This window comes from Nerophis ophidion, linkage group LG10 (assembly GCF_033978795.1).
Source record: "Nerophis ophidion isolate RoL-2023_Sa linkage group LG10, RoL_Noph_v1.0, whole genome shotgun sequence".
NCBI lineage: Eukaryota > Metazoa > Chordata > Actinopteri > Syngnathiformes > Syngnathidae > Nerophis > Nerophis ophidion.
In genome coordinates, this window is record NC_084620.1 from 69,770,246 (window position 1) to 69,794,304 (window position 24,059).

At 37.0% G+C, this 24,059-nt stretch overlaps 1 protein-coding gene across 5 annotated transcripts in view; it reads right to left on the reverse strand.

The window, feature by feature from the left end:
* Window positions 1–9,520: 9,520 nt before the first annotated feature.
* The window catches only part of dock4b (dedicator of cytokinesis 4b), a 334,184-nt gene continuing 319,645 nt past the window's right edge, over window positions 9,521–24,059 (reverse strand). For 4 of the 5 annotated variants that reach the window (XM_061914568.1, XM_061914566.1, XM_061914565.1 and 1 more), the window contains 3 exons: window positions 19,836–19,952; window positions 19,624–19,685; window positions 9,521–12,406 (listed from right to left, as the gene is read on the reverse strand). In XM_061914568.1, coding sequence (XP_061770552.1) covers window positions 11,981–12,406; window positions 19,624–19,685; window positions 19,836–19,952 — 605 coding nt within the window. In that variant the 3' untranslated portion in view covers window positions 9,521–11,980. The remainder of the gene's footprint in view (window positions 12,407–19,623; window positions 19,686–19,835; window positions 19,953–24,059) is intronic. The other variant, XM_061914569.1, reaches the window with a different exon arrangement.

The following is a 24,059-nucleotide window of genomic DNA, read 5'->3' on the forward strand; positions in this document are numbered from 1 at the left end:
AAAGAGAAACTGGAAATTGTGATGTATCTTGTTGTATGTTTGCATGTTCCAAATAAACTCAAACTCAAACTCAAACTCAATATTGCAACAAAGATTACATTATATCATCATCATTTCCAAACATATTAAATATTGAACTTTACAGCAAACTAGCCATCAAATCAATAAAAATGACAATGATATGTATGGTGTTCTACAGCATATTAGTGTAAATGAAAAAAAAAAATACCAGTTTTTGTTTTGACTGAGCTGCCATTTTTTTTACTGTAAAATCTACAGGAAAATCTAAATGTAAAGTTTTTTACTGAAAAAAATCGACATTCCACTTTGTAAACATACATATATATATATATATATATATATATATATATACACACACAAACCCCGTTTCCATATGAGTTGGGAAATTGTGTTAGATGTAAATATAAACAGAATACAATGATTTGCAAATCATTTTCAACCCATATTCAGTTGAATATGCTACAAAGACAACATATTTCATGTTCAAACTCATAAACATTTTTTTTTGCAAATAATCAACTTTAGAATTTGATGCCAGCAACACGTGACAAAGAAGTTGGGAAAGGTGGCAATAAATACTGATAAAGTTGAGCAATGCTCATCATCAAACACTTATTTGGAACATCCCACAGGTGTGCAGGCTAATTGGGAACAGGTGGGTGCCATGATTGGCTATAAAAGCAGCTTCCCGAAAAATGCTCAGTCTTTCACAAGAAAGGATGGGGCGAGGTACACCCCTTTGTCCACAACTGCGTGAGCAAATAGTCAAACAGTTTAAGAACAACGTTTCTCAAAGTGCAATTGCAAGAAATTTAGGGATTTCAACATCTACGCTCCATAATATCATCAAAAGGTTCAGAGAATCTGGAGAAATCACTCCACGTAAGCGGCATGGCCGGAAACCAACATTGAATGACCGTGACCTTCGATCCCTCAGACGGCACTATATCAAGGAAAAACATCAATCTCGAAAGGATATCACCACATGGGCTCAGGAACACTTCAGAAAACCACTGTTACTAAATACAGATTGTTGCCACATCTGTAAGTGCAATTTAAAGCTCGACTATGCAAAGCGTAAGCCATTTATCAACAACATCCAGAAACGCCGTCGGATTCTCTGGGCCCGAGATCATCTAAGATGGACTGATGGAAAGTGGAAAAGTGTTCTGTGGTCTGACGAGTCCACATTTCAAATAGTTTTTAGATATATTTTCACATCTTATCATCCGGACCAAAGGGGAAGCGAACCATCCAGACTGTTATCGACGCAAATTTCAAAAGCCAGCATCTGTGATGGTATGGGGGTGCATTAGTAACTTACACATCTGTGAAGGCACCATTAATGCTGAAAGGTACATACAGGTTTTGGGACAACATATGCTGCCATCTAAGCGCCGTCTTTTTCATGGACGCCCCTGTTTATTTCAGCAAGACAATACCAAGCCATATTCAGCACGTGTTACAACAGAGTGGCTTCGTAAAAAAAGAGTGCAGGTACATTCCTGGCCCACCTGCAGTCCAGGCCTGTCTCCCATGGAAAATGTGTGGCGCATTATGAAGCGTAAAATACGACAGGACTGTTGAACGACTGAAGCTCAGCATAAAACAAGAATGGGAAAGAATTCCACTTTCAAAGCTTCAACAATTAGTTTCCTCAGTTCCCAAACGTTTATTGGGTGTTGCTAAAAGAAAAGGTGATGTAACACAGCGGTGAACATGCCCTTTCCCAACTACTTTGGCACGTGTTGCAGCCATGAAATTCTAAGTTAATTATTATTTGCAAGGCTTATGAGTTTGAACATCAAATATGTTGTCTTTGTAGCATATTCAACGAAATATGGGTTGAAAAGGATTTGCAAATCATTGTATTCTGTTTATATTTACATCGAACACAATTTCCCAACTCATATGGAAACAGGGTTTATACATACATACATATATATATATATATATATATATATATATATATATATATATATACACACATATACATACATACATACATCCATCCATACATAAACACACACACATATATATATATATATATATATATATATATATATATATATATATATATATATATATATATATATATATATGAATAATAATAAAATCCAGAGGCAAATTCATACATTATTCGCTGTTACAAGCGACCCTCTGATGGCAGCCATAACTACGATGTGGCCCTCAGTTTGACATCCGTGCAGTAGACGATTCTGCAAGGAGATGCTACAGGCTAACCTCCTCCAACCTCCACGGACAAAGCTTCGAACAATGGGAGACCGGGCTTTCTGCTCCGCTGCTCCCAGTCTGTGGAACGTTCTCCCTGACCACCTGAGGGCACCTCAGACTGTGGATGCTTTTAAAAAAGGCTTAAAAACCCATCTTTTTAAAAACGCTTTCCAATGACATGCATGCTGGTTGTAGCTTTTGGGCTGTTTCTAGTTTTATATTTTATTAATTTTTACTATTACTATTTTTTTTACACTTACTACTACTATTTTTTTTACACTGTGGCACTTTGAGGTTGTTTGCTCAACGTAAAGTGCTTTTTACAAATAAAATCTATTATTATTATTATTATTATTATCAACGAGGGTTCCTTTCCTGCCACTGTAATTGTCGCTCAATTACAGCCAGGTAAGCGTGCGTGGTTGTGATTAGCTGCGGCAGGTTTACAGTCGCACGTGCGAGACAGATGCACAATTTGCATACCAAAACGGAGCCTTTTAGGCTCGAAGCAAATGTAAATAGACATAACTGGGAAGAGGGGGGTCACAAAAGCCATGCACAGGAGTCACAATAATTAACTTTACGAGTAAATATTGCATGTCAAAGACGGACACCCACAAAACCAGATAAAAAAAACACCAGAATTGTTCAATATAGCTAGCATGTGGCTATAATGCAGTTAGTCTGTAGCGAGCATGCTGATCTGAAAAAAAAAGAACTTTATTAACAACAAAACATGTTAAAAAGCACCAGAAAGGCTACATATAGCTAGCATGTAGCTAGCATATGGCTATCATTAAATTAGCATTTAGGTAGCATGTGGCTAGTATCAATCAATCAATCAATGTTTATATATATAGCCCTAAATCAAAGGGCTGCACAAACCACAACGACATCCTCGGTAGAGCCCACATAAGGGCAAGGAAAAACTCACCCTAGTGGGACGTCGGTGACAGTGACAATGATGACTATGAGAAACCTTGGAGAGGACCGTATATGTGGGCAATAATGGAGACTATAAAGATGGTGGAAAGCGGTGGATTGCAGCTGCCTTTAGCAACCAAAACACAGCCGGTGTTTTTTTGTTTGCTGTGAAGCTTTTATATGGAACAGAGCGGTCAAGCGAACATGTTTCTCTACCACGTCAACAGGCAGGTTTCGGTGAAAAAAATTTGATAATAAGTCGGCTCTCGCCGGAGAAATGAGCGGAGCTTGTGTCCTCCTGCAGCTGTCAGAGGCAGCTGCGACTTTCTTGGCTCCCCCATGGCTTCCATCAGAGACACTGGTGGTCACCACACCCCTCCGACTTTAAGGTATGACTTTATAAACTCACTAAAACACTAGTAACACAATAAGCAGATAAGGGATTTTCCAGAATTATCCTAATAAACCTGTCTAAGAACATCTGAATCGCTCCTACTGCCATTGCCTTGTTTTTTTTTTCTAGTGCTTCACTCTAACTTTCCTCATCCACAAATCTTTCGTACTCGCTCAAATTAATAGGGAAATCGTCCCTTTTTTGGTCCGAATCGCTCTTGCTGCTGGTGGCTATGATTATAAACAATGTTCAGATGTGAGGAGCCCTACAACCCGTGACGTCCCGCGCACATCGTCTGCTACTTCCGGTACAGGCAAGGCTATTTTTATTAGCGACCAAAAGTTGCAAACTTTATCGTGGATGTTCTCTACTAAATCCTTTCAGCAAATATATGGCAATATCGCGAAATGATCAAGTATGACACATAGAATGGACCTGCTATCCCCGTTTGAATAAGAAAATCTCATTTCTGTAGGCCTTTAAATGTCCAATCTACAAAAAGGGTTTGGATTGGTACCTTTTCTTCCGCACCTAAATGAGAGACAAGGTCTGCGTATTTGCAAGGATAACAAAGACAGAGTGTGTTCATGTTGTGTCCTTGAACATAATGAGAGAGTTCGCTCCGTCCATAGGTGGGAAGATATTATTCTCACTGTTCCCACAATAAATTGAGTTTTCAGGCAGCGGAATGCTATTGTCGCATAAACAAACGTTTTGCCTTGAGTCGCCTTTTTTTTTTTTGTAGTGCTTCACTCTAACTTTCCTCATCCACAAATCTTTCATCCTCGCTAGAATTAATAGGGAAACCGTCACTTTCTCGGTCTAAATCGCTCTTGCTGCTGGTGGCCATGATTATAAACAATGTGAGGATGTGAGGAGCTCCACAACCCGTGACGTCACGCACACATCGTCTGCTACTTCCGGTACAGGCAAGGCCTTTTTATTAGCGACCAAAAGTTGCCAACTTTATCGTGGATGTTCTCTACTAAATCCTTTCAGCAAAAATATGGCAATATGGCGAAATGATCAAGTATGACACATAGAATGGACCTGCTATCCCCGTTTGAATAAGAAAATATCATTTCAGTAGGCCTTTAACTCCCAATAAAAACAGCAGGGTTTCCATCGTCTGGCGGTGGTTCGGCGTCAAGTGGGAATATGTCGAACAGACAACTGTAATTTGTCAAGTGTGGGGCAAAAGCGTTGCTATAAAAAGTAGCATTACTGCTAATATGTAGCATCGTTTGAAAAGTCACTGGCTAGAGAATGAAGAGAATTCCACGTCCGTAGTAATCTACCACACAGTGAAGGACGAATACTATTTGATTTCCTATTATGCAGCTCATTTTTATTTGAAACGTAAAATGTCTCTGACGATCTTGCACTTTATGTTTTGGAAATGACATGAATGTTTGTGCCATTGCTTAATAACTTTAATAAATACACTTTTGGTCAAGTTGTGATTTCCCTCTCTGCATGAAAGTTTAAAAGTAGCATATATGAATGCAGTATGAAGAATGTTTTAATGTAGACACATAGAATCATCATACTGCTGTGATTATATGCATCAAGTGTTCATTCAAGGCCAAGGCAAAATATCATAATATATATCGTTCATCGCGATATGGCCTAAAAATATTGAGATATTAAAAAAAAGGCCATATCGCCCAGCTCTACTTGTACCTCATTTAGGTTCCAGAAAAAGAGGTACCAGGCACCACACGAATGGAGAATGGACAAATGTGTCCAAAACACGCACCAACGTTAACTTTCAGTTTCGATCTCCTGGATAAAAGCATGAACATTTAGAGAACGCTCCAGATAATATGTTGCTTACCCATTTCCTGCTATTTTGCCTGTGTATCAGCTGGGGACATCTCTGCGCTGCTGATCCGTCTCCGCTTGGGATGGTTTCCTGCTGGCTCCACTTTGGACGGGACTCTCGCTACTATCTTAGATCCACTTTGGACTGGACTTTCACTGTTATGTTAGATCCACTATGGATTGGACTGTCACAATATCATGTTAGACCCGCTGGACATCCATTGTTTTCGGTCCCCTAGGGGGGTGGTGGGGGGTTGCCCATATATGCGGTCCTCTCCAAGGTTTCTCATAGTCATCAGTCACTGTCAACGACGTCCCACCGAGTGTGAGTTTTTTCTTGCCCTTATGTGGGCTCTACCGAGGATGTCGTTGTGGTTTGTGCAGCCCTTTGAGACACTTGTGATTTACGGTTATATAAATAAACATTGATTGATTGATTGATTGAATTTGTACTGTGAGAAATATTAAAAAAAATCAGAATAGAAACAATATGAACATGAAGATAAAAACACACATATATATATATATATATATATACAGTATATATATATATATATATATATACATGGATAGAATATAGATATATATTCTATATTTTTTCAAAACATGTATGAATAAAATATTTCCGTTTGCCTTTCCATAATATTAATTAAAATTACTAGTAAACAATGCAATAGGAAAAAAAGAAAAAAATCGCATGTGCGGAAAAAAACCTGAATTTGCTGTTTAGTATATATTTTTGTCATTTATAATTGTTAAATTTCCGAATAAAACAACAAAACCTGTAAAAGTGAAATTACTCTGGATTTGTGAATATGGAATATTCCCAGTACACATAAATGTTTAACAGCATTCTCCAAGTTTTTAACTTAGCAATTAGCTCGCATGTAGCTAGCATTCAGTTAGCATGTAGCTAGTATGACTACAACAGAAAAAAGAGACAATTTACCTGTTCATACCTGCTTTCATTGCATCCAAGTGTTAAGTTAGTTAGTTAGTTGGTTAGTAGTTACTGGTACAGTAGTTAGTTTTTAGTTTAATAGGTAAGCAAGAAGCTGGTGTCTTGAGGTATTTTACAACTATGAATCTACTTCCTGTTTCCTGCCACAACAGGAAGTGACGTTTATGGTAGCCATTTTTGGAACAGAAAATATGTTGCTTATCCATTACCAGTTATTTTGTACCGTGGGAAATGTTTAAAAAAAATTAAAATTAAAAAAATACAATTACAATATATTATATATATATATATATATATATATATAGATAAAATATAGACATATATTCTATGTTTTTTCAAAACATGTATAAACAAAATATTTTCGTTTTTCTTTCCATAATATTGATTAAAATTACTAGTAAAAAATGTAATGGGAAAAAAAAAATGAAATTGCTCTTTATAATATATTTGGCAATTATACGTGTTAAATTTCAAAATAAAACAACAAAAACTGTTTATGTGACATTACTCTGGATTTGTGAATATGGAATTTTCCCAGTACACATAAAAAATTAATAGCATTCTCTAAGTTTTTAACTTAGCAATTAGCTCGCATGTAGCTAGCATTCAGTTAGCATGTTGCTAACATATAGCTCGTAAGACTACAACAGAAAAAGAGAGAATTTACTTGCTCATACCTGCTTTCATTGTGTCCAAGTGTTAAGTTAGTTAGTTGGTTAGTAGTTACTGGTACAGTAGTTAGTTTTTAGTTTAATAGGTAGACAAGAAGCTGGTGTCTTGAGGCATTTTACAACTATGAATCTACTTCCTGTTTCCTGCCACAACAGGAAGTGACGTTAATGGTAGGCATGTTTGGAACAGATATGTTGCTTATCCATTTCCTGATATTTTGTACTGTGGGAAATGTTAAAAATAAATAAATAGATAGATAAATAAATAAATAAATAAAATAAAATAAAAAAAATAAAAAATTATATATACATATATATATATATATATATATATATATATATGAAACCCATTAAACTTTACCATTGAATTAAAACTGAAAAGTAATGGTAGCTTTGATGCTAGCACTAACGGAAGCCCGCTAAAGTAGCATAACGTTTTCTAACACTACAGCATTTTACCATAACTATATGTTTACTAATAAATGACCTAAGAAAATAAAATTTAAAAAATCACTAAACATTATCTTTGAACTACAATCGAAAACAGTAATCAGTTAGCTTTGATGCTAGCACTAACATAAGACTGCTAAAGTAGCATAAAGTACAGCATTTTACTATAAATATACGTTTACTAATAAACGACATGAGACAATTACAAGTAATTAGTTAGCGTTGATGCTAGCACCAACATGAGACCGCTAAAGTAGCATAAAGTAAATAACAGTACAGTATTTCACCATAGCTAAATGTTTACTAATAAATGAAAAAATAAACTAGAAACATTAAACATTACCAGTGAATTAAAATTGAAAAGTAATCAATTAGCTTTGATGCTAGCACTAACATAGGACCGCTAAAGTAGCATAAAGTACAGCATTTTACCATAATAAACGACATGAGAAAAAAAAAAAACATCACCATGAAATTAAAATTGAAAAGTAATCCGTTAGCTTTGATGCTAGCACTAACATTAGACCGCTAGTACTTAACAGTACAGTATTTTACCATAGCTAAATGTTTACTTAGAAATGACCCCAGAAAACAAACATTAAACAATACATTTAAATTCAAATGGTTAAATTACATGAGAAAATAAAAAAAAACATAAACATTGAATTAAAATGGAAAACCAATCCGTTAGCTTTGATGCTAACAGTAATAAACGAGTGCCGGCGTATCATATTGCTGTATAAACATGAGCTTAAAGGCCTACTGAAATGAGATGTTCTTATTTAAACGGGGATAGCAGGTCCATTCTATGTGTCATACTTGATCATTTCGCGATATTGCCATATTTTTGCTGAAAGGATTTAGTAGAGAACATGCACGATAAAGTTGGCAACTTTTGGTCGCTAATAAAAAAGCCTTGCCTGTACCAGAAGTAGCAGACGATGTGTGCGTGACGTCACGGGTTGTGGAGCTCCTCACATCTGAACATTGTTTACAATCATCAATCAATCCACTTTATTTATATAACACATTTAAACAACAACAATGTTTCCAAAGTGCTGCACAGCCATGTTAAAAACAATATTAAAAAACAATATTATGCTCCACCAATGACTGAATAAAAACAAAAATAAATAAATATAAAACCAATATACCAATCACCAGCAGTGAGAGCGATTTGGACCGAGAAAGTGACAATTTCCCCATTAATTTGAGCGAGGATAAAAGATTTGTGGATGAGGAAAGTTAGAGTGAAGCACTAGAAAAAAAAAGGCGATTCAGATGTTATCAGACACATTTACTAGGATAATTTTGGAAAATCCCTTGTCTGCTTATTGTGTTACTAGTGTTTTAGTGAGATTATAAAGTCATACCTGAAAGTCGGAGGGGTGTGGTGACCGCCAGTGTCTCTGAGTGAAGCCATGGAGGAGCCAAGAAAGTCGCAGCTGCCTCTTTGACAGCTGCAGGAAGAACGACACAAGCTCCACTCATGTCTCCGGTAAGAGCCGACTTATTACCACAATTTTCTCACCGTAACCTGCCGGTTGACATGTGGTAGAGAAACATGTTCGCTTGACCGCTCTGTTCTATATTAAAGCTTCACAACAAACCAAGAAACACCGGCTGTTTTGGTTGCTAAAGGCAGCTGCTTTCCACCAACAGCATTCTTCTTTGACGTCTCCATTATTAATTGAAAAAATTGCAAAAGATTCAGCAACACAGATGTCCAAAATACTGTGTATATATGCGATTAAATTGGACGACATTTAGCCGTGAGTGGTGCTGGAATAAAATGTCCGCTCCAACCAATATTGTCACAAACACGCGTCAACATAAGCGTCATCATTTCCTGTTGAAAACGTCATGGGAAATTTAAAATTGCAATTTGGTAAACTAAAGCGGCCGTATTGGCATGTGTTGCAATGTTAATATTTCATCATTGATATATAAACTATCAGACTGTGTGGTCGCTAGTAGTGGCTTTCAGTAGGACTTTAAAGTTCTTTTATAAAAAAATGTCGGTCAAACAACACAAACAACTACATTGGACAGTTTATTGAACTTGTAAATGTGTTAGGATGTCAATAACCTTTTTTTTTTGTTTTTCTACACGCACAAAAAACCCATAAAACATTTATATTAATAATCATCATTTCCTGCTTTCAACATTACATTCAAAGCTGTAAATTATCATAACTACATTATTTTTCTTGTCTCGTTAAAAACACACTATTTACATCAATTGCAATACACCTTTTTTTTTTCTTTTTTCTCCTTCTATATTTGGCTTACTTACATTAATCTCATGATATAATATACAAATTCTCCAGAAACCGAAACAAATGTGACGTAGAAACCGTACTAAAGCGTCCACTTTTTTTTGTCCAAAAAATGCAGGGGGGAAAAAAAATAAAAAATAAAAATCACACAATATGATGTCATCAGCTTACAAAAATTAAACTGTACAAAAAAATGACTTTTTTTTTAAACTCCAATTGGCGAATACGTAACAGTACTTGTCGAGAGAGAGGATTGTGCTTTAATTACAGTAGAATTTAGGGGTTCCTTGGCACCAATCGACACTTTTTCCTAATAATCGTAGTAACTCATGCAGGCTCCGGAGCATGCAGGAAAGAGCGGTTGTGTGTTTGGTCCTGGTAAGAAAAGTGCAAAAGCCTACGAGAGGGGCAACCGTTGTTTTTTTTGTTGTCAGGAGAGCCTGTAAAGTAAAAAGTGTGGATATGAGGGCACGAAACGACACTTGAGTCAAAAGTGCATGCTCCTCCGCGAGCACCGTACAGTGTAGCAAAATAAGATTCCCACTTAAGGCCGAGCTGTCCTGGATCTACAAACCCCGTTTCCATACGAGTTGGGAAATTGTGTTAGATGTAAATATAAACAGAATGCAATGATTTGCAAATCATTTTCAACCCATATTCAATTAAATGCACTACAAAGACAACATATTTGATGTTCAAACTCATAAACTTAATGTTTTTTTGCAAATAATAATTCATTTAGAATTTCATGGCTGCAAAACGTGCCAAAGTAGTTGGGAAAGGGCATGTTCACCACTGTGTTACATCACCTTTTCTTTTAACAACACTCAATAAACGTTTGGGAACTGAGGAAACTAATTGTTGAAGCTTTGAAACTGGAATTCTTTCCCATTCTTGTTTTATGTAGAGCTTCAGTCCTTCAACAGTCCGGGGTCTCCGCTGTCGTATTTTACGCTTCATAATGTGCCACACATTTTCCATGGGAGACAGGTCTGGACTGCAGGCGGGCCAGGAAAGTACTTGCACTCTTTTTTTACGAAGCCACGCTGTTGTAACACATGTCTTGCTGAAATAAGCAGGGGCGTCCATGATAACGTTGCTTGGATGACAACATATGTTGCTCCAAAACCTGTATGGACCTTTCAGCATTAATGGTGCCTTCACAGATGTGTAAGTTACCCATGCCTTGGGCACTAATACACCCCCATACCATCACACATGCTGGCTTTTCAACTTTGCGACTATAACAATCCGGATGGTTATTTTCCTCTTTGTTCCGGAGGACACCACGTCCACAGTTTCCAAATATAATTTGAAATGTGGACTCGTCAGACCACAGAACACTTTTCCACTTTGCATCAGTCCATCTTAGGTGAGCTTGTGCCCAGCCAAGCCGGCGGCGTTCCTGGGTGTTGTTGATAAATGGGTTTTGCTCTGCATAGTAAGAGTTTTAACTTGCACTTACAGATGTAGCGACCGACTGTAGTTACTGACAGTGGTTTTATGAAGTGTTCCTGAGCCCATGTGGGGATATCCTTTACACAGCGATTTCGGTTTTTGATGTAGTACCGCCTGAGGAATCAAAAGTCCGTAATATCATCGCTTACGTGCAGTGATTTCTCCAGATTCTCTGAACGTCTTGATGATTTTATGGACCGTAGATGGTAAAATCCCTAAATTCCTTGCAATAGCTCGTTGAGAAATGTTGTTCTAAAACTGTTCGACAATTTGCTTACAAAGTGGTGACCCTCACCCCATCCTTGTTTGTGAATTACTTTTCATGGAAGCTGCTTTTATAGCCAATCATGGCACCCACCTGTTCCCAATTAGCCTGCACACCTGTAAGATGTTCCAAATAAGTGTTTGATGAGAATTTCTCAACTTTCTCAGTATTTATTGCCACCTTTCCCAACTTTTTTGTCACGTGATGCTGGCATCAAATTCTAGAGTTAATGATTATTTGCAAAAAAAAAAAATGTTTATCAGTTTGAACATCAAATATGTTGTCTTTGTAGCATATTCAACTGAAAATGATTTGTATTCTGTTTATATTTACATCAAACACAATTTCCCAACTCATATGGAAACGGGGTTAGTATTAACAAAGATGGCTGACTGAGCGTCATCCCGCCTAGCAAAAGTCTGTTGGGCGATGAGGGAAAAGCAAGTCGAGTGCCCAAAAAGTGCAAATAATGCCAGTGTGTTCCGTCCCGGCGGCTGCCTAAAGCTGGGACACCTTCCGTGGGAGGGGCCTGGGTCTGGGCACCCGGGGGTCCGAGGTGCCGTCCAGCTTCATGCTGCCCGTGCGCAGCTGGTGGGGCTTGGGGGGCAGGGCGGGCGGCTCCGCCTGCGGGGGGATGGAGAGGCTGTGGGGCAGCGGCACGGGCCGCCGCGGGTTGTTGCGCTCGTAGACGCTGTACGGGGGCGGGGTCTTGTTCTCACGCCGCACGGGCTCGTCGGGGGCGGGGGCCGGCGGCGGGGGCGGCTCGCCGGCGCCGGGAAGCTCGGTGCCCGACGCCTCGGAGACGCTGCAGCGGCTGAGGGAGGAGATGCCGCTGCTGTAGCTGCCGGAGAGGACGGGCGAGTTGGACACCAGGCTGGACGAGTGGCACTCGGTGGGCGACGGCGTGAAGGGGGGCGCCGTGGTCTGTTGGGGGTCGAACACAGACCATCAGGAACTGCACTGTGCTGTACGTCTCTCAAAACATCTGTCGCGTACATGATCTTTGACAACTGCTATTTTGTCTAATACATGATCCTTGACTGTTTGACACATACAGGAGCTTTGACAATTGCTATTTTGTCGAATACAGGATCTTTGACAACTGCTATTTTGTCTAATGCAGGATCTTTGACTTTTTGACACATACAGGATCTTTGATAACTGCTATTTTTTCTAATACAGGATCTTTGACTGTTTGACACATACATGATCTTTGAAAATTGCTATTTTGTCGAATACATGATCTTTGACAACTGCTATTTGGTCTAATACAGGATCTTTGACTTTTTGACACAGACAGGATCTTTGACTTTTGGACACAGACAGGATCTTTGACAACTGCTATTTTGTCGAATACAGGATCTTTGACTTTTTGACACATACAGGAGCGTTGACATTTTGTCACACACATGATCTTTGACAACTGCTATTTTGTCTAATACAGGATCTTTGACTTTTTGACACATAAAGGAGCTTTAACATTTTGTCACATACATGATCTTTGACAACTTCTATTTTGTCGAATACAGGATCTTTGACTTTTTGACACGTACAGGATCTTTGATAACTGTTATTTTTTCTAATACAGGATCTTTGACTTTTTGACACATACAGGATCTTTGAGATTTTGTCACATACATGATCTTTGACAACTGCTATTTTGTCGAATACAGGATCTTTGACTGTTTGACACATACAGGATATTTGAGATTTTGTCACATACATGATCTTTGACAACTGCTATTTTGTCGAATACAGGATCTTTGACTGTTTAACACATACATGATCTTTGACAATTGCTATTTCGTCGAATACAGGATCTTTGACAACTGCTATTTTGTCTAATGCAGGATCTTTGACTTTTTGACACATACAGGATCTTTGAGATTTTGTCACATACATGATCTTTGACAACTGCTATTTTGTCGAATACAGGATCTTTGACTTTTTGACACATACAGGAGCTTTGACATTTTGTCACACACATGATCTTTGACAACTGCTATTTTGTCTAATTACAGGATCTTTGACTTTTTGACACATACAGGATCTTTGATAACTGCAATTTTTTCTAATAAAGGATCTTTGACTGACACATACATGATCTTTGACAATTGCTATTTTGTCGAATACATGATCTTTGACTTTTTGACACAGACAGGATCTTTGACATTTTGTCACATACATGATCTTTGACAACTGCTATTTTGTCTAATACAGGATCTTTGACTTTTTGACACAGACAGGATCTTTGACATTTTGTCACATACATGATCTTTGACAACTGCTATTTTGTCTAATACAGGATCTTTGACTTTTTGACACAGACAGGATCTTTGACATTTTGTCACATACATGATCTTTGACAACTGCTATTTGGTCTAATACAGGATCTTTGACTTTTTGACACAGACAGGATCTTTGACATTTTGTCACATACATGATCTTTGACAACTGCGATTTTGTCTAATACAGGATCTTTGACTTTTTGACACATACAGGATCTTTGATAACTGCTATTTTTTCTAATACAGGATCTTTGACTGTTTGACACATATATGATCTTTGACAATTGCTATTTTGTCGAATACAGGATCTCTGACTTTTTGACACATACAGAAGCTTTGACATTTTGTCACACACATGATCTTTGACAACTGCTATTTTGTCTAATACAGGATCTTTGACTTTTTGACACAGACAGGATCTTTGACATTTTGTCACATACATGATCTTTGACAACTGCGATTTTGTCTAATACAGGATCTTTGACTTTTTGACACATACAGGATCTTTGATAACTGCTATTTTTTCTAATACAGGATCTTTGACTGTTTGACACATATATGATCTTTGACAATTGCTATTTTGTCGAATACAGGATCTCTGACTTTTTGACACATACAGAAGCTTTGACATTTTGTCACACACATGATCTTTGACAACTGCTATTTTGTCTAATACAGGATCTTTGACTTTTTGACACAGACAGGATCTTTGACATTTTGTCACATACATGATCTTTGACAACTGCTATTTTGTCGATTACAGGATCTTTGACTTTTTGACACATACAGGATCTTTGATAACTGCAATTTTTTCTAATACAGGATCTTTGACTGTTTGACACATACATGATCTTTGACAATTGCTATTTTGTCGAATACATGATCTTTGACTTTTTGACACAGACAGGATCTTTGACATTTTGTCACATACATGATCTTTGACAACTGCTATTTTGTCTAATACAGGATCTTTGACTTTTTGACAGACAGGATCTTTGACATTTTGTCACACACGATCTTTGACAACTGCTATTTTGTCTAATACAGGATCTTTGACTTTTTGACACATACAGGAGCTTTGACATTTTGTCACATACATGATGTTTGACAACTGCTACTTTGTCTAATACAGGATCTTTGATTTTTTTACACATACAGGAGCTTTGACATTTTGTCACATACATGATCTTTGATAACTGCTATTTTGTCGAATATAGGATCTTTGACTTTTTGACATGAACAGGATCTTTGACTATTGCTTTTTTTGTCACATACAGGATTTTTGATTTTTTTTGGTCATAAACAGGATCTTTGACTATTGTAAATCATCGAAAAGAGCAGACTATTCCTGATATATAAAAACAGCAGAGCCCTCCTGTCACACAGTAGATTATCTTTCACAGTTATTTTTGGCAGTAGATCCTCAAAAACAGCAGATAGCTCCTCTCATATAGAGGATCATTCACTAGCAGGAGGTGCTCAAAAACAGCAAGGTTCATGTCATATGGTAGAAGACATTTCACTCTTGTCAAACAGCAGAGCACTCCTGTTATATATAGAGGATCTTTTACTACTCTTTTGTTTGCGGTCCATCCTTAAAAACAGCAGAGCCTTTGTCATGTCAAGGAGCTTTGCCTGTCAGTAGGTCTTCAAAAACAGCGTGCCTGTCCAACAGTAGAAACCATTGTTTTGTACTCCCACCTTATAGAGGATCTTTGACGAGCGTGAATGACGCACTGACTGCACACACGAACACACACACACACACACACACACACACACACACACACACACACACACACACACACACACACACACACACACACACACACACACACACACACACACACACAGTGTGATTGACAGTGTCGATCTGCCACTCTCACTTTCTCACAGCTTGTTCTCTTTTTTTTTCTTTTTTTTTTGTCATGCAGGCTGTCAGCGGTGACAAAAAGCGGCGTGCTTTACACTTGTCGCTCACGGAAGAAAAGCCTCATTTAGCTTCATTAAGCGCTCCGTCCGCACTTCATAAACCTTTTCCTATCGCCTGGGACACACACACACACACACACACACACACACACACACACACACACACACACGCTCTTGTATTTCTTACCTTTTTGAGACCTCAGAAAAAAGCCTACCTCTTTAGAACCAGCCTTTCTGGATATATAAAGATTTGTATTTACAACATTAATAATATATACATACTATGCAAATATAAAAAAAGCTTGTTGTGAAAAATGAGTTGAAATTTCATAAGAAAAAAGTCACAATTTCACAAAAATAACTTAAAGTTTGGGCAGTTTTTATAATAAAAGTCATAATTGTATTCAACAAAAACGGAACATTTGTGCAATATCATGAGAAAAGTAGAAATTTTCCTCAATAACTGTCGCAATTTTACAAGAAAAGCTTAAAATTTTTGCAATTTTTTGAAAACTCACAATTGTATAAGAAAACTTGAAAATTTTGGCAATATTATAATAATAATCAGAATTTTACTTGGCAAAATCACGACAAAAGTCATCATTTTTTACTCCAAAAATCTCAGTATTTTACAAGAACACAACACCATTGACAATATTGTGATATTGTGATTTTTACAAGACAAATGACGACTTTTTACATCATTCCTGCTTCTTAACAATGTTACAGAAGCAGGAATAATATGTTACAAGAAAAAAGTCGACACATTGTGAGAAAAAGACTGCTTTTAGTTCATTTATTTATTTTGGAATTTGTAATTGTTTTTTAATCCTCAAGATTAACTAAATTAATTGTGACCAAAGGGGGCGCATTTCAATTTCTTACACACACTTCTTATTACATATGTCGACCAGAGGAGAAAAAATTCACATTTTCCCACACACTTCCATCCATCCATTTTCTACCGCTCATTCCCTTTTGGGGTCGCGGGGGGCGCTGGCGCCTATCTCAGCTGCAATCGGGCGGAAGGCGGGGTACACCCTGGGTTGACTTTTAAAACCGACACATTTTCAACTTGAAAAATCCCTCGCACGCACGCACGCACGCACGCACGCACACACACACACACACACACACACACACACACACACACACACACACACACACACACACACACACACACACACACACACACAAACTCTTGTATTTTTTGAGAGCTCAGAAAAAAGCCTACCTTTTTAGGACCAGCCTTTCTGGATATATAAAGATTTGTATTTACAACATTAATAATACATACATACTAAGCAAACATAAAAAAAACGTTTTGTGAAAAATGAGTTGGAATTTCATAAAAAAAAGTCACAATTTCGCAAGAATAACATAGAATTTTGGCATTTTTATAATAACAGTCGTGATTTTATTCAATGAAAGTCGAAATCTTACAGGAAAAAGGGAACATTTGTGCAATATTATGATAAAAGTTGGAATTTTACTCAATAACAGTCGCAATTTTACAAGAAAAGCTTAACATTTTTAAAAATTTTGGAAAAGAGTCGTAATTTTACTTGACATAATTACACAATTTTATGAGAAAAATGTAAAATTTTGCCAATATTATAATAATAATCGGAATTTTACTTGGCAAAATCACGACAAAAGTCATAATTTGACTCCAAAAATCTCAGTATTTTACAAGAACAACAACACAATTGACAATATTGTGATAAAAGCCAGAATTTTTATGAGACAAATGATGACTTTGCATTAAAAAGTGCTACTTTTACATAAAAAAGTAATAATTTTACGAGAAAATATTGCAATATTTCAGAAACAGGAATAATATGAGAAATTGTTCCCAATTTTATAAGAAAAAAAGTCGACACATTGTGAGAAAAAGACTGCTTTTAGTTCAAAAAAGCTTGTTGTGAAAAATGAGTTGGAATTTCATAAGAAAAAGGTCACAATTTCACAAGACTAACATAGAATTTTGGCATTTTTATAATAACAGTCGTGATTTTATTCAATGAAAGTCAAAATCTTACGAGAAAAACGGAACATTTGTGCAATATTATGAGAAAAGTTGGAATTTTACTCAATAACAGTCGCAATTTTACAAGAAAAGCTTAACATTTTTGCAATTTTTTGAAAAGAGTCGTAATTTTACTCGACAAAACTCACAATTGTATAAGAAAACTTACAAATTTTGACAATATTATAATAATAATCGGAATTTTACTTGGCAAAAGTATGACAAAAGTCATCATTTTTTACTCCAAAAATCTCAGTATTTTACAAGAACAACAACACCATTGACAATATTGTGATAAAAGCCAGAAGTTTTAAGAGACACATGACGACTTTGTATTAAAAAGTACTAAATTTACATAATTCCTGCTTCTTAACATTGTTACGGAAGCATGAATAATATTTTACAAGAAAAAAGTCGACACATTGTGAGAAAAAGACTGCTTTTAGTTCATTTATTTATTTTGGAATTTTTAATTGTTTTTTAATCCTCAAGATTTACTAAATTAATTGTGACCAAAGGGAGCGCATTTCAATTTCTTACACACACTTCTTATTACATATGTCGACCAGAGGAAAAAAAAATTCACATTTTCCCACACACTTGTTATTTCATATGTTGACTTTTAAAACCGACACACAGTCAATTTGAAAAATCCCTCGAACGCACACACGCACGCACGCACGCACGCACGCACACACACACACACACACACACACACACACACACACACACACTATGACGCTGCACACACACACACACACACACACACAAACTCTTGTATTTCTTACCTTTTTGAGAACTCAGAAAAAAGCCTACCTCTTTAGAACCAGCCTTTCTGGATATATAAAGATTTGTATTTACAACATTAATAATATATACATACTATGCAAATATAAAAAAAACTTTTTGTGAAAAATGAGTTGGAATTTCATAAAAGAAAGGTCACAATTTCGCAAGAATAACATAGAATTTTGGCATTTTTATAATAACAGTCGTGATTTTATTCAATGAAAGTCAAAATCTTACGAGAAAAACAGAAAATTTGTGCAATATTATGAGAAAAGTTGGAATTTTCCTCAATAACCGTCGCAATTTTACAAGAAAAGCTTAAAATTTTTGCAATTTTTTGAAAAGAGTCGTAATTTTACTCGACAAAACTCACAATTGTGTAAGAGAACTTGAAAATGTTGGCAATATTATACTAATAATCGGAATTTTACTTGGCAAAATCACGACAAAATTCATAATTTTTTACTCCAAAAATCTCAGTATTTTACAAGAACAACAACACAATTTACAATATTGTGATAAAAGCCAGAATTTTTACGAGACACATGACGACTTTGTATTAAAAAGTACTAAATTTACATAAAAAAGTGATAATTTTACGAGAAAATATTGCAATGTTACAGAAGCAGGAATAATATAAGAAATTGTTCCCAATTTTATAAGAAAAAAGTCGACACATTGTGAGGAAAAAGACTGCTTTTAGTTCATTTATTTATTTTGGAATTTGTAACTGTTTTTTAATCTTCATGATTTACTAAATTAATTGTGACCAAAGGGGGCGCAATTCAATTTCTTACACGCACATATGTCGACCAGAGGAGAAAAAAATTCACATTTTCCCACACACTTGTTATTTCATATGTTGACTTTTAAAACCGACACATATTCAACTCCTTTTTGGAACCACCCTAGTTTTGATAGATTTCCCCACCAGGGGTGCAAGTGAGACATTTTCTATTAGATGCAATAGTTTCCCGTATTGGGACCATGATTTATGTCCTAACTTGTTCACCGGTCCTCATATGGAAGCTACTTTTCCTTGTTGATGTCTCAAGAAGGATAGAAATACAAGCACACACAGACAATCAAATCGCCAAACCAACCTTTTGCGGCGACCTGGACATGAGGACGGGCGACTGGGACCGCATGTTTTTCGCCGAAGATCCTGCATGAGATGAAGACATCAAAATCCCGTCATATAGATGATCTTTGACTTGCAGTACGTGGTTAAACACAGCAGATCACTCCTGTCATTTAGAGGATCTTTTCCTTCCAATGATGATGCAGTGTGACCCCCCCCCCCCACGCGGAATACCTGTGTACGGCGGCCTGGGAGGGATGGGAGGATACAGCAGCTTGCCGACAGGGTCAGAGAAGGACATGACGCCCTCTTTGACGCTGTCCAGGCTCCAGCTACTGGGCGTGGCCCGCACTTGACAGCACACAGGGAGACACGACACCAGTCACAACACAGAACAAGATGGAGGACGCATGCAGAAACACAATGAAGGAGATCATGCAGGTCTAGATCTGGGGTGTCCGAAGATCACTTTTTAACCAGCCAAGCGGCACATTTGAAGAATAATATTCAAAAAGAAAAAGAAAAAAAGAGCAAACAGGTCAAATGTAACTAAGAAAGTTAAAAGGGAACATTATCAGCAGACCTATGTAAGCGTCAATATATACCTTGATGGTGCAGAAAAAAGACCATCTATTTTTTTAACCGATTTCCGAACTCTAAATGGGTGAATTTTGGCGAATTAAACGCCTTTCTTGGAGGCGATGACGTCAGAATGTGACGTCGCCGAGGTAACGCACCCACCATTTTCATTGTCGGAGGGTGTAACAACACTAACAGGGAGGGATTCAAGTTGCACCACTGGCCCGAAGATGCCAAAGTGTCTGCCGCCAGACCCCCATTGAATGTGCCAGAGTGTCTCCACATTTGACCGGCGATGCTAAGGCATCGGTGCGGCGTCTTCAGCAATGCAGACGTTGTACCGATCCGTTGTGGTGAAGAAGGTGCTGAGCCGGAAGGCAAAGCTCTCAATTTACCGGTCGATCTACGTTCCCATCCTCACCTATGGTCATGAGCTTTGGGTCATGACCGAAAGGATAAGATCACGGGTACAAGCGGCCCAAATGAGTTTCCAGGTCTCTCCCTTAGAGATAGGGTGAGAAGCTCTGCCATCCGGGAGGAACTCAAAGTAAAGCCGCTGCTCCTCCACATGGAGAGGAGCCAGATGAGGTGGTTCGGGCATCTGGTCAGGATGCCACCCGAACGCCTCCCTAGGGAGGTGTTTAGGGCACGTCCAACCGGTAGGAGGCCACGGGGAAGACCCAGGACACGTTGGGAAGACTATGTCTCCCGGCTGGCCTGGGACAACTCGGGATCCCCCGGGAAGAGCTAGACGAAGTGGCTGGGGAGAGGGAAGTCTGGGTTTCCCTGCTTAGGCTGTTGCCCCCGCGACCCGACCTTGGATAAGCGGAAGATGATGGATGGATGGATGGATGGCTAAAGCAGACATGGCACAGAGATGTATGGATAACCTGCAGATGCATTTGCAACGATAGTCAACAAAATCACAAAGGTGAGTTTTGTTGATGTTGACTGCCAGCTAATCGATGCTAACATGCTACGCTAATCGATGCTAACATGCTATTTACCGGCGGTGCTAAAGCAGACATGGCACAGAGATGTATGGATAACCTGCAGATGCATTTGCAACTATATTACGTTTCCTTCCACCCACATTTAATGCAAAACAAACACTTACCAATCAACGGGTTTAAGTTGCTCCAGTGTCAAAAGATGCGAAAGTCCTGATCGTTTGGTCCGCACATTTTACCGGCGATGCTAACGCAGCTATTCGGCCATGCTATGGCTATGAATAGCGTCAATAGCTATTCGCTCAATAGCTTCAGTTTCTTCTTCAATACTTTCATACTCCAACCATCTGTTTCAATACATGCGTAATCTGTTGAATCGCTTAAGTCGCTGAAATCCGAGTCTGAATCCGAGCTAATGTCGCTATATCTTGCTGTGGTATTCCCATTGTTTGTTTACATTGGCAGCACTGTGTGACGTCACAGGGAAATGGCCAGTGTCTTCGCAGAGAGCGAAAATAAGGCACTTTAAAGCTTTTTTTAGGGATATTCCGAGACCGGTAAAATTTAGAAAAAAACTTTAAAAAATACAACAAGCCACTGGGAACTGATTTTTATTGTTTTTAACCCTTTTGAAATTGTGATAATGTTCCCCTTTAACACTCCTTTAAAAATGTAATTTCTCAAAAAATAATAATGATTCAAAATCAATAGTGTTATGAATTATTGACCTATTCAAAACTCACATAAAATATTCCACTTGGAAGTATTTATTGGGGAAAGTATTGCATATTTTGTGTGTTGTCCATATAAAATACAAAATAACGTTTTCTGTGACATGAAGGGATAATACAAACAAAAAAAAAAGATTACAGAATAACAATAAAAACATATCACTGATGGATGGATCTGAAGGCAATCTAGAGATGCATGCATTAAAAGTCAAAACAAATAAATAAAATGTACAACTTCTATGACTTGGGCCCTTTTGGATCGCTAAGAATTTTAGGCCACGTCCACACAAACACGGACAGTTTCATAGACGCAGCACCAAAAGAACTCCTTCTTAACGATCTCCATCTAGTGAAGTGAATTATATTTAAATAGCGCTTTTCTCTAGTGACTCAAAGCGCTATACATAGTGAAACTCAATATCTAAGTTACATTTAAAGCAGTGTGGGTGGCACTGGGAGCAGGTGGGTAAAGTGTCTTGCCCAAGGACACAACGGCAGTGACTAGGATGGCGGCAACGGGAATCGAACCTGCAACCCTCAAGTTGCTGGCACGGCCACTCTACCAACCGAGCCATACCGCCCCTACACGAGTGTAGATTCAAAACTGTCTCTGTCGTGCAGTTGTCTGTGGCGTCATATCAGTATTTACCTGTACTAATTTGACTGACTATATATATATACAGTGTATATATATATATATATATATATATATATATATATATTTATATATATATATATATATATATATATATATATATATTTATATATATATATATATATATATATATATATATATATATATATATGTATATATATATATATATATATATATATATATATATATATATATATATATATATATATATATATATATATGTATATATATATATCAGTATTTACCTGTACTAATTTGACTGATATATATATATATATATATATATATATATATATATATATATATATATATATATATATATATATATATACATATATATATATATATATATATATATATATATATATGTATATATATATATATATATATATATATATATATATATATATATATATATATATATATGTATATATATATATCAGTATTTACCTGTACTAATTTGACTGATATATATATATATATATATATATATATATATATATATATATATATATATATATATATATATATATATATATATAATATTCGAATGAGCTAGTTTTTCTCTTCGTTTTATTTGGTTAAATTTTGTATCGAAAGTGAAAACAAACTAAGTTTCAAAATTACATTTTTTAATTTTTTTCGTGTTTTTCTCCTCTTTTAAACCGTTCAATTAAGTGTTTTTTTTTCATAATTTTTTCTCTACAAAAAACCTTCCATAAAAGCAAAAAAAATGTACGACGGAATGACGGACAAAAATACCCACATTATACACACATATATATATATATATATATATATATTAGGGGTGGGCAAATTAATGCGTTAATTACGAGTTAACTCATCAATCTATTAACGCCGACAATTATTTTATCGCACATTTGCGTATGTTGTTTACATGCTTTTATTTTGTTAAGGCCTTTTCTTAACAAGATGGCGTCGCCCGGCGTGGAGGGGCTCTTGGTAAAGATGGAACATTTGGCAAAAATACCGGACAATTCTGCAAATGTCCTGGCTGGCTTACAGCGTGGTCACTCCGGGATCACTTACGACCGCCAGACAATTCTGGATGTGGATAGATCGGGCCGTTTTGGACTGAATGAGGCGTGCTTGCTAGAGCGGCTAGCTAGCATGGGAATACTTTGCCGGCTACATCCAGCGGCCTGTGAAGCAGCGGAGTATATGTGTTGTCTGTCTATTTATGAATAATGCAGACCAGGAGTGTTGGCTGACTTCTTAACGTTTGCTTTCAGAGCGTGCATATCACAACATACAAGATGCCGTCATGGCGACACAACCTATACATGCTCCTCACTCCTGTTGCATGCTGGGTAGGGTAGTTCTTTTATTCCCTGGCTCATAACATCACAATATAGTACCATGTATATGATGCCTTCAGTTTATCAAAGCACCAAGCAAACAATCGGAAAATTCCCATCATATCAATTCCTAGATATGGTCATAATTATTTGAAGTGCACTACGCAGAATAAACACAACATTATTAATATTGCTACTACGGATCATTTGATCAAAAATTCCCT